At 39.4% G+C, this 12673-nt stretch overlaps 1 protein-coding gene across 50 annotated transcripts in view; it reads right to left on the bottom strand.

The window, feature by feature from the left end:
* DTNA (dystrobrevin alpha) overlaps window positions 1–12673 on the bottom strand; it is a 456419-nt gene that overhangs the window by 157010 nt on the left and 286736 nt on the right. For all 50 annotated transcript variants that reach the window (XM_086372816.1, XM_086372803.1, XM_086372794.1 and 47 more), the window contains one exon: window positions 9833–9900. In XM_086372816.1, the coding sequence (XP_086228942.1) occupies window positions 9833–9899 (67 nt within the window). In that variant the 5' untranslated portion in view covers window position 9900. The remainder of the gene's footprint in view (window positions 1–9832; window positions 9901–12673) is intronic.

Consider the following 12673-nt stretch of genomic DNA (forward strand, 5'->3'; position numbering starts at 1 on the left):
TCTTTTCTGTTTAAATGCTTATTTGGGGGCTAAAGGTAGGACTTCCCATTTAATCTGCTTAGTTTCTTTTACTTTTTAAGCTCATATTTCTAACCCTTAAATTTTTATTTTGCCACTGGCATTTCAAAGGACCTTCCTAGTTTCATGTCGTCTGTCAATCTGAGAGGCTCATGTGGGAAATGAACTCTCTAGAATACAGGATAAGCAAACACATAGAGACAAGCAGAAATACATGAGCATTAAATCTGTCTTTTTCCCCAGGATGAAGATGTACTTTTAGCAGTGCTCAGTTTGGTTCAACAATTAAGAGAATCTCAATATCTGTAAATAATCCTTTAAAAGAAGACATTAAGGACATAGACAATTTATGTAAGTTCTTCAAAAATAATGATTCAATCCCCAGGTTTAAAAGAACTGTGATGCAGCACACAATTAAATTTCTTAGTTCCAGCAAGGCCTCATCCTCTAAGAACAGAAACCCTGGATCCTCTGCGACTTCCTCTCATAGGGTTCCTACGGGGCATTTAGCAAAGATGCCACTCCCCAGGATGCAGTAAAAGTGGTGTAGAGATGATGCCTAGGGTCAGGAATACACTGACTCCTTTGCCCATTACCATGTGGACTCAGCTGACCTTCTGCTTAGTTCAAACCTCAGGTAGGAGTCTGGAGGTCTGTCGATGATTTCAGTTTGTAAAGCTTCTTTCTGGCTGAGGATGTAAGCCCTGAATATTAAAAGGGATGTGGTGAGCAATGCAGTTAAGCTTTTCAGATGCAGCAGCCCATTGCCTCACAGAGATCATGTAAGTGGCAACCACAGGATCCATCAAGGATTCTGGAACTCAAAAAAGCTGCTGAGACAGACTAGACAGGTTCTTGCTCCATTTACCCACCTTGTTGAAAAGAAATTTCTTGGTCGCTGGCGCAATAAACCATGAACTTAATTCACTTTGACATGTTTGGTCTTTCCTTCAAAGTCTATAAACCCATAGCCTACCTTAGGTGTAGTCACATGTCTTCTGTGTCCAAGCCATTGTCTAAAATCAAACAGCTGTCCAGGGCCACAGAGTCTTCCAGAATATAATTGGAGGCTGTCCTCCAAGTTGATGGATCCATTACTTATTACTCCAGACATGGTCACAACTCCACCTATGCATCTATGTAATTGTACAGTGATCAAGCTCACACGTCCCCAACGCACGTACAACCTGAGACTTTCTTCAGTATTTGCTGAAATTAAGGTTCATTTTTATCTTATGGTATTTTCCTGAGCAGGAAGTTTAGTAAACTTATTAAAAAAGGGAAATAAGCTGACTTAATTCATTTATAAAATGGATGGAATTTGAATAAATGAATAAGGAAATAAAATCAATAGAGTAATCCTTATTCTTAGCATGTTGAAACATCTAGGATTACCACTATATTTTGTCCATGATCTGAGAAAAATAAACAACAACCCATTTTATCTTGAAACCAAATTCAAAATCACTCTATACACTCAAGAATCTAATTCTTCCTTTGTAATAAAAAACAAAGTATTGCACTTCTCTATATTTTTGAAAAAGTGAAAGTGAAAGCTGCTCAGTCGTGTCCAACTCTTTGCGACCCCATGGCCACGGAATTCTCTAGGCCAGAATACTGCAGTGGGTAGCTTTTCCCTTCTCCAGGGGATCTTCCCAACCCTGGGATCAAACCCAGATCTCCTGCATTGCAGGCAGATTCTTTTACCAGTTAAGCCACAAGGAAAGCCCTCTCTATATTTTTGCCTCTTTATTAAATAATAGTGCTTTTCCCCATTATTATTATATCATGGGGATATGATTCCTTTTTAAAAAACTTTTTATTTTGTATTGAGTTATTTCCTGGTGGCTCAGATGGTAAAGAATATGCCTGCAAAGCAGGAGACCCAGGTTCCATCTTAGGGTTGGGAAGATCCCCCGGAGAATGGAATGGCAACACTCTCCAGTATTCTTGCCTGGAGAATTCCATACACAGAGGAGCCTCGCGGGCTATAGTCCATGGGGTCGCAAAGAGTCAGACACGACTGACCGACTAAGACTTTCATTTTCACAGCCGATTAACAATGCCATGAGTTTTAGGTGAACAGCAAAGGGACTCAGCCTTATATATACATGTATCCAATTCTTTAAACCATGGAGATCTGACTCATCTAAATAATATCTTAGATTTGCTTCATAATTATATGGTGGGGGCTAAGCAGTAAATAATTAACGTAGAGATGAATACTATTTTCTCTACTTCTGTATATGGACCTAACAGAAGCAGAAGATATTAAGAAGAGGTGGCAAGAACACACGGAAGAACTATACAAAAAAGATCTTCATGACCCAGATAATCACGATGGTGTGATCACTCACCTACAGCCAGACATCCTGGAATGTGAAGTCAAGTGGGCCTTAGGAAGCATCACTATGAACAAAGGTAGTGGAGGTGCTGAAATTCCAGTTGAGCTATTTCAAATCCTGAAAGGTGATGCTGTGAAAGTGGTGCACTCAATATGCCAGCAAATTTGGAAAACTCAGCAGTGGCCACAGGACTAGAAAGGTCAATTTTCATTCTAATTCCAAAGAGAGGCAATGCCAAAGAATGTTCAAACTACTGCACAATTGCACTCATCTCACACGCTAGCAAAATAATGCTCAAAATCCTCCAAGCCAGGCTTCAACAGTACATGAACCATGAACTTCCAGATGTTCAAGCTGGTTTTAGAAAAGCCAGAGGAACCAGAGATCAAATTGCCAACATCTGTTGGATCATAGAAAAAGCAAGAGAATTCCAGAGAAACTTCTGCTTTATTGATTACGCCAAAGCCTTTAACTGTGTGGATCACAATAAACTGTGGAAAATTCTTAAAGAGATGGGAATACCAGACCATCTTATCCACCTCCTGAGAAATCTCTTTGCAGGTCAAGAAGCAACAGTTAGAACTGTACATGGAACAACAGACTGGTTCCAAATCAGAAAAGGAGTATGTCAAGGCTGGATATTGTCACCCTGATTATTTAACTTATATGCAGAGTACATCATGCAAAATGCCAGGTTGGATAAAATACAAGCTGGAATCAAGATTGCTGGGAGAAATATCAATAACCTCAGATATGCAGATGACACCACCCTTATGGCAGAAAGTGAAGAACTAAAGAACCTCTTGATGAAAGTGAAAGAGAAGAGTGAAAAAGCTGGCTTAAAACTCAACATCCAGAAAACTAAGATCATGGCATCTGGTCCCATCACTTCATGGGAAATAGATGGGAAACAATGGAAACAGTGAGAGACTTTATTTTCTTGGGCTCCCAAATCACTGCAGATGGTGATTGCAGCCATGAAATTAAAAGACATTTGCTTCTTGGAAGAAAAGCTATTACCAACCTAGACAGCATATTAAAAAGCAGAGATATTACTTTGCCAACAAAGGTCCGTCTAGTCAAAGCTATGGTTTTTCCAGTAGTCATGTATGAATGTGAGAGTTGGACTGTAAAGAAGGCTGAGTACCGAAGAATTTATGCTTTTGAACTGTGGTGCTGGAGAAGATTCTTAAGAGTCCCTTGGACTGCAAGGAGATCAAACCAGTCCATCCTAAAGGAAATCAGTCCTGAATGTTCATTGGAAGGACTGATGCTGAAGCTGAAACTCCAATACTTTGGCCACCTGATGGGAAGAACTGACTCATTTGAAAAGACCCCGATGCTGGGAAAGATTGAAGGTGGGAGGAGAAGGGGACAACAGAGGATGAGATGGTTGGATGGCATCACCTACTCTATGGACATGATTTTGAGTAAGCTCTGGGAGTTGGTGATGGACAGGGAAGCCTGGCGTGCTGCAGTCCATAGGGTCACAAAGAGTCGGATATGACTGAGTGACTGAACTGAAGTGTATATATTCAAAACTTTTCATAAGAAAAAAATTAAAGCTAAATCATTTAAGGCAATCTAATGCTCTTAAAACATCTCCTCAAACCTTTCACACTCAGGTCATAGTTGGAAGAAAATAATAAAGAGGAAAACAAAGGGGCAGTTAAAAAACTATGATTGATTACACTGTTCCCTTCTGCAAATACTGTTTTTTCCTTTCTTTAGCTCTTCAAGACATTTTGTCCTCCCTTCCTCCCTTTGTCCTTTCCTTACTCCTCCCTTCTGTCCCTTTCTTTGTCTTACCTTATTTCATTCCTTCCATCCATCTACCCAGTGATCCAGCTAGCCAGTCTATATTACCTTATTTTTGGTTGTAGCTTTATTATACTTTGAACAGTGTCACACAATTCATATATGTTTTGTTTTATACATTTTGATAGCTCATTTATAAAACCTTTTATAAAATCATTCAAAATTTTAAATGTCTTACTCATTTTTCAAACTCACCCAACAAATACTTAAAGAATAAAGATGCAGCCTATGAACCCATGTCTAAACTCTTTTTCATGATTGATGATTGACTGGATGTGTGCGGTGTGTGTGTGTGAGAGAGAGAGAGAGAGAGACAGAGAGAGAGAGAGAGAAAGAGGAGGAGGAGAGAAAGAAAAAGGGGCAGAGAGAGCAGGTGAGGGGAGGCAAAGGAGTTTTGAGGTCAAATACAGTGCTCAACTTTCTACCTTATACAACTCAATGGGTGGGGTGGCCCTCACTGAACTAAGGTATGAGCAAGGAGGAACAGGTGTGTAGATGTGTGAAGATGAACGGTTTGGTTTTGAATTTACAGAGTTTGAGTTCTTGTGAGATGTCCAAGTGGACATACCCAGGGGCAGCTGGATACACAGATATGGAGTTCCTTAATATGGTCTATATTCCAAGATTTATTGATAAACATATAAAATGTATCAATATTCCTTAATTGCCAAGACTGGGAATATTTTTCCAAGAGGAGACTGTGTGCATAAGTAAGGCTATTCCACATTCTAATAGGGGCCCAGTTTTGGGGCTACAAACTTCCTTCCTGCTTCTAACAGCACCCTCGGTAATCATTCAAAGTCTGCGTGGCTTTGGGAATACTGTGGCAGCCATGGTGGGACACTGGTTGGCTTTGTTATGATGAAGAGTTAGTGGAGCTAACAGTAGGCCCACCTCAAGGTGTTTCATCAGCAGAAGCTTTGACAGTGGGAGCCAAGTCTGGAAGGGACATTGACCTTATTGTTGTTTAGTCGCTAAGTCATGTCTGACCATTTGCGACCCCATGAACCTTAGCCTGGCAGGGTCCTCTGTCCATGGGATTTCCCAGGCAAGAATACTGGAGTGGGGTGCCATTTCCTTCTCCAGGGTATTTTCCTGACCCAGGGATTGAACCTGAGTCTCCTGCCTTGGCAGGTAGATTCTTTACCACTGAGCCACCAGGGAAGCTGACACTGACTTACATACTGACTATTCTGGGTAAGCTGGTTTCTGAGATGTGGGAAGTGGTTTTGAAGCATTCCTCGAACACTTGAGAACCCTAACAATAATGGTGAAACCTTGGGGGAAAGTCACACTGTACAGGGAGAAAATTGGTCAAGAGCCAAACTTTGGTTAAAATCTGAGCTTCAGAGAGCCTGGAGGCTACTAAAGAGACAGAAAAAGAGAAACAGATCAGAAGAATCAGGAGACCAGGCTACGCAGGTGACATAAGGGGGCACTTCCAGGATGGTGACCCATGGAGTTGACTTCCCAACGATGCTGAAGAGCACGAGAAACGAAGATGCAAGTGAAAATAGTCCCTGCATCCATGGCCTATGGATATCATGGCCTATGGGAGTGGGATCATTCATGCCATTTTCCTGAATTTTTGACGTTGTTTTCCCTAAAACTCGTAGTGTGCATTGCAAAATCTCGCTCTAGGCATCATTCTAGCTATGCACATACTGACTGCTGTCGGCATTCCAAAGGGGCGTCTGTCTTTGAACCACTCTCCAGTGCTTGTTGAACACCTCCATTTGCCTTCCTTTGGTTTGTGGTCCCTCCTTCACTCAGAGCCCAGCAGTTATCACTCTGCTTTCTTCCCAGAACTTTCCTCACCAGATTAGGCTGCCTTCCATTTTCTGAATGAGTGTTTCTTAACCATTTCCTTCTCATTAAAACCGACCTATCCTGTGCCCCGAGGCTTTCAAACCAACATTGATTCAGCATCTAAGGTGAATGGGTTTAGCAGCAAAGGTCCAGGGTCTGTCCTGAAGGAGAGGTTTATGTGAGTGAGTGACACAGACATGTTCACAAGTAAGTGTAACACAAAGCAGAGTAAACGTGCCCTCAGCAGAAAAAGAGAAGAAAGGGAGTTTGATTCCAAGTGCAAACAATTTACTCTGCTAAAAGCCAGTCTGTTAAATTTATTTGAGCTGATAAACTTATTTGATGGTGGAAAAGGTCAAGATGAGAACGACATTTACATTTAACTGGAGCCTTTAATCTAAGGTACCAAGTAAACAGATAATTAGGGCATTATGCTGAGGGGAAATTTTAGTTTAGGGCAACTTGCCTAAAATTTCTTTAATCAAAGTATGTGGCCACAGAGATTTTTTTTGTTTTGTTTTTTGGCTTATTTGTGAGGCCATACTACTCTTAATTTTGTCTTTTTTTTTGCCTCTGTCGCTTGTGGCTATGAGCTCAGAGTAGATGTTTAATACAAGTATGTGCTACAATCACCTGAATTTGCCAAAATTTCTTATCAGTTGTCCTTCTGATCAACTGTTACTCTGTTCTCTGCTCTTTGGTTTTTGTAAGGTTCCCGTCCGCTTGACTAACCTTTCGATACGTTTCTTTTTTCTCTAGGTCTTTGATCTCTCTTTTCTTAGAGCATTTACTTTAGACAACTTTCCTTTGTAAATTCTTTGTCTGTCCCTTGAAAGATGTAAACCTCCCAGGCTTTTGCCAGTTTCGCCCAGAAATATCTTTTTCAACAGAGAAGGAAATGGCAACCCACTCCAATATTCTTGGCTGGAAAATTCCATGGACAGTGGACCTTGGCAGGCTGCAGTCCATGGGCCTCAGGGAATTGGACACGACTGAGGACTGAGTGACAGGACACACACACACACACACACACACACACACTCACACACATCTTTCTTAAGGCCTGGAAGCCACACCATGGAAATGAAATCTTGAAGAAGATCTCCTAGTCTCTGTGAGAGTAGACACCTAACTTTCTCACTGTGACAGTTGACCAACTTACCCGTCCTTATCTTCCAGTCCGTCTGCTCTTATTCACCCCCGAGTTTAGAAACCCTCCTGTCTTTGGTTCTGGTAGAGCTGAGTTCCACTTCTCTCCCCTCTGGCAAGAGTCTTAAAAAAGTCTTACCTGCCTTCTTAACTCCTTTTTCTACATTTGTGACATTTGTGATTTCCAAAACCAAGAATCTCTTGGGCACTTTCCTTCCAGGTTTAAAAAATAACTACTTCTAAGTCATACTTAGCTGACCAGATTTAACAAGTTCCTCCATTTTTTTAAGCTCTCTATCTAGACATCACAGATTCTGGAAGAAGTTACTTTCCAAGTTTCAATGTCAATCTTCTCTGATAATAGTTTCCTTGTCTTTCTTTGGTGTCCTGCTGATAGATTGGGGTAACCCATACAGTTTTCAAATATTTAACACATTCTCAATGAGGTTACCTTTTTCTTTTGTCTGACAACCTATCAAAATCAATGTCTCAAAAAAAAAAAAAATCAACGTCTCTCTTGGAAATCAGTCAATTGTTTTATCTGGCAGAATCCCACTTACTGTAGCTGTGTCCTATTTAGTGTTAACCTGAAAATGATGCTCACTAATGGATTGTTCAAGTCAGATGTGTTTACCTGCTTTTGAAGAGAGGGAGAAAGGAAGAAAGATACATATCTGTGTGGCTTGCTTAACTATTTTGATCACTGATCAGGAGAACTCAAAATGATTTAATATACTGCATGACCTTCTGACAAGTTTCTATGAAAGGTTAAGTTACAATCTGGGAAATGAATGCACAATTTTCCTAAGTCTCTCTTGCTTGAAAAATTTAGAGCTTTTCTGTTCGTATGGATATAAAACTTATGTCAATCTTTCTTTGAGTTGGACAACTTGAATTCAAAAGACGTCTGTGACATATGTGTCTGTCTGTGCCAGGCACCACACCAGGTGCAGGAGGAGCTGGCATAATGTACTGAAATTCAGATAAATGTTTTCAAAATCATGACATAAGAACACTTTCATAATTCTTACAGTCTGTTGGCTGATACAGTCTTTAATATAACAATGATAAATTTAAAGATTTTTCCTAAGACTTTATTGCTTTTCTTTGTTAAATATTAATATTTTTTCTTTTTCTCATAAAACACTGGCCCATGATCTACATAGGGCTTCCCTAGTGGCTCAGACAGTAAAGAATCTGTCTGCAATGCAGGAGAGCTGGGTTTGATCCCTGGGTTGGGAAGATCCCCTGGAGAAGGGAATGGCAACCCACTCCAGTATTCTCACCTGCAGAATTCCATGGACAGAAAGAGCCTGGCAAACCACAGCCCATGGGGTTGCAAAGAGTCAGACATGACTGAGCGACCAACACTACTACATGTAGATCTACGTGACTCTTGCGTCTTCAGTCTAAGAAGCTATGATACAAGAAGACACCTGTACTGGTCTGGATTTTGCTTAGATGGGCAAGTAGCACCTAGGTTCCTTCCTCTGTTAGATTCGTATCAACAGAGGTCACAGTTCCAGGTGACTGGTCAGGCCAGAAGTGCAGCTACACAGCCCAGGAAATTGGAAAGTCATGACTGAAACTGTCACAGGCACTTTAGACATGTTTCTAAAAGTGGAAAAAGCAAGGAGAGTGATTGAGATTCCCCGCATCAATTTTAATTTTCTTTCCTCTCTGTTAGTTCGTACACTGCCTTGGTGACTCCAGATTATTGGGAAATGATAAAGAAAAATGTGAATCTTATTATCTGGGGCTTTCCTTTATCGGTCCCGACCCTCATTCTTGCCAATCAGTTCCAATCTCCAGGAGAAACCTAATTTTGTCTCTTGCCTTCTTGGAGTAAAAGGCTTATGACTCAGTTCTGCTCTTCCTCATTCCTTATGCAGAGAATGAGAGATAAAAAGGCAATAAGAGAACTATACTTTTTTCTTTATAACATTTAATTTGAGATGTGTGTTCCTCCCTCCTTATGTCAAGTTCTCCTTCCTTGTGAATAAGAAAAATGGTCTAGAAGGAGATACCACCACCTAATTACTTACACAGCAACCTTGTATTTACATAAACTGACAACCTTTAATGAGTTTTCCACTGGAGTCAGTGGTTTGGTTTTCCTTGTATAGCAGGTCACCTCCAAACTCTTTTTAACTTTCGTTTTCCTTGTTACTTTTTAGGAGCTAGTTTGTAGGACAGCTTCTCCCCTTGGCATGAAGTTCAAATGATAGCTTTAGCTTTGTCTGGTAATCATGCCTGACTTCTTTTTCCCATATAAGCATATGATATCATTTTGCAAGTAAGTCATTCACTGATTCATTTCAACAATTTTATCTAGTGCCTGTAATGTGCCAGCCCCTGTGATAGTGTGGGGAAATGAACACAGACTTTGAAGTGTAGTTGATTGTATTAATGCCAACACTAAATAGTGTTTATTAAGCATCTGTGTGTATATATATATATTTAGGTTCACAAATCTTTTTTTTATATAAGATATACAGTCCTAATAACAAATTATGATGATTCATTGACTAATTTAATTCTTACCTAAGAGGAGGCAAAAAATGCCCAAACATACATTTTCTGTAAAGAATTTAGGATTTTAAGGAAAAGTACAAATGCCATAAGAATTAAGTTTTATTTCCATGAGTATTCAATAAACACTCTAGGGTGTTCCTTCAAAGTTTCATACTTACTCATCTCTGCAAAGAGCTGTCTTCTTTCTGCCATGGTATTTCCTCTTTTCCCACTATCTTCAATCATTCTATGAGACAAAATAATTACAATGTGTATTAGCCTCATGCTAATGAGGCAAGCAGCCATTTCTATACAAACCCACATGCTGTAGTCATGCTTACAAACATAGACACAAACTATTGAAAACTGCGTATTTAAAAAGAATAGCTTTCCATTGACTTACTTAAATGGTTGTACAAATTGTCCATATACAGTGTTGAAGGAAGCATAAAATTTTAATTTTCTAACACACAAATAACTACAATAGAGGATCACCTTGCACTATAACTGAATATAACCCTCTGCCATCATTCTGTTAGATGATTCATTTCACATACAGTTTCTTTCTTTCTTTTTTATTTTTTATTCAATTTTAATTTAAAAAAAATTATACATGTGTTCCCCATCCTGAACCCTCCTCCCTCCTCCCTCCCCATACCATCCCTCTGGGTCGTCCCAGTGCACCAGCCCCAAGCATCCAGCATCGTGCATTGAACCTGGACTGGCATCTCGTTTCATACATGACATTTCACATGTTTCAATGCCATTCTCCCAAATCTTCCCACCCTCTCCCTCTCCCACAGAGTCCATAAGCCTGTTCTATACATCAGTGTCTCTTTTGCTGTCTCGTATACAGGGTTATCGTTACCATCTTTCTAAATTCCATATATATGCGTTAGTATACTGTATTGGTGTTTGTCCTTCTGGCTTACTTCACTCTGTATAATAGGCTCCAGTTTCATCCACCTCATTAGAACTGATTCAAATGTATTCTTTTTAATGGCTGAGTAATACTCCATTGTGTATATGTACCACAGCTTTCTTATCCATTCATCTGCTGATGGACATCCAGGTTGTTTCCATGTCCTGGCTATTATAAACAGTGCTGCAATGAACATTGGGGTACACGTGTCTCTTTCCCTTCTGGTTTCCTCAGTGTGTATGCCCAGCAGTGGGATTGCTGGATCATAAGGCAGTTCTATTTCCAGTTTTTTAAGGAATCTCCACACTGTTCTCCATAGTGGCTGTACTAGTTTGCATTCCCACCAACAGTGTAAGAGGGTTCCCTTTTCTCCACACCCTCTCCAGCATTTATTATTTGTAGACTTTTGGATCGTAGCCATTCTGACTGGTGTGAAATGGTATCTCATAGTGGTTTTGATTTGCATTTCTCTGATAATGAGTGATGTTGAGCATCTTTTCATGTGTTTGTTAGCCATCTGTATGTCTTCTTTGGAGAAATGTCTATTTAGATCTTTGGCCCATTTTTTGATTGGGTCATTTATTTTTCTAGAGTTGAGCTGTAGGAGTTGCTTGTATATTTTTGAGATTAGTTGTTTGTCGGTTGCTTCATTTGCTATTATTTTCTCCCATTCTGAAGGCTGTCTTTTCACATTGCTAATAGTTTCCTTTGATGTGCAGAAGCTTTTAAGTTTAATTAGGTCCCATTTGTTTATTTTTGCTTTTATTTCCAATATTCTGGGAGGTGGGTCATAGAGGATCCTGCTGTGATGTATGTCAGAGAGTGTTTTGCCTATGTTCTCCTCTAGGAGTTTTATAGTTTCTGGTCTTACATTGAGATCTTTAATCCATTTTGAGTTTATTTTTGTATATGGTGTTAGAAAGTGTTCTAGTTTCATTCTTTTACAAGTGGTTGACCAGATTTCCCAGCACCATTTGTTAAAGAGATTGTCTTTAATCCATTGTATATTCTTGCCTCCTTTGTCAAAGATAAGGTGTCCATATGTGCGTGGATTTATCTCTGGGCTTTCTATTTTGTTCCATTGATCTATATTTCTGTCTTTGTGCCAGTACCATACTGTCTTGATAACTGTGGCTTTGTAGTAGAGCCTGAAGTCAGGTAGGTTGATTCCTCCAGTTCCATTTTTCTTTCTCAAGATCGCTTTGGCTATTCGAGGTTTTTTGTATTTCCATACAAATTGTGAAATTATTTGTTCTAGCTCTGTGAAGAATACTGTTGGTAGCTTGATAGGGATTGCATTGAATCTATAAATTGCTTTGGGTAGTATACTCATTTTCACTATATTGATTCTTCCAATCCATGAACATGGTATATTTCTCCATCTATTAGTGTCCTCTTTGATTTCTTTCACCAGTGTTTTATAGTTTTCTATATATAGGTCTTTAGTTTCTTTAGGTAGATATATTCCTAAGTATTTTATTCTTTTCGTTGCAATGGTGAATGGAATTGTTTCCTTACTTTCTCTTTCTGTTTTCTCATTATTAGTGTATAGGAATGCAAGGGATTTCTGTGTGTTGATTTTATATCCTGCAACTTTACTATAATCATTGATTAGTTCTAGTAATTTTCTGGTGCAGTCTTTAGGGTTTTCTATGTAGAGGATCATGTCATCTGCAAAGAGTGAGAGTTTTACTTCTTCTTTTCCAATTTGGATTCCTTTTATTTCTTTTTCTGCTCTGATTGCTGTGGCCAAAACTTCCAAAACTATGTTGAATAGTAATGGTGAAAGTGGGCACCCTTGTCTTGTTCCTGACTTTAGAGGAAATGCTTTCAATTTTTCACCATTGAGGATAATGTTTGCTGTGGGTTTGTCATATATAGCTTTTATTATGTCGAGGTATGTTCCTTCTATTCCTGCTTTCTGGAGAGTTTTTATCATAAATGGGTGTTGAATTTTGTCAAAGGCTTTCTCTGCATCTATTGAGATAATCATATGGTTTTTGTTTTTCAATTTGTTAATGTGGTGTATTACATTGATTGATTTGTGGATATTGAAGAATCCTTGCATCCCTGGGATAAAGCCCACTTGGTCATGGTG

This window comes from Bos grunniens, chromosome 24 (genome assembly GCF_055505025.1).
Source record: "Bos grunniens cultivar Pamir isolate PY7600 chromosome 24, Bosgru_T2T1.0, whole genome shotgun sequence".
NCBI classification, from domain to species: domain Eukaryota; kingdom Metazoa; phylum Chordata; class Mammalia; order Artiodactyla; family Bovidae; genus Bos; species Bos grunniens.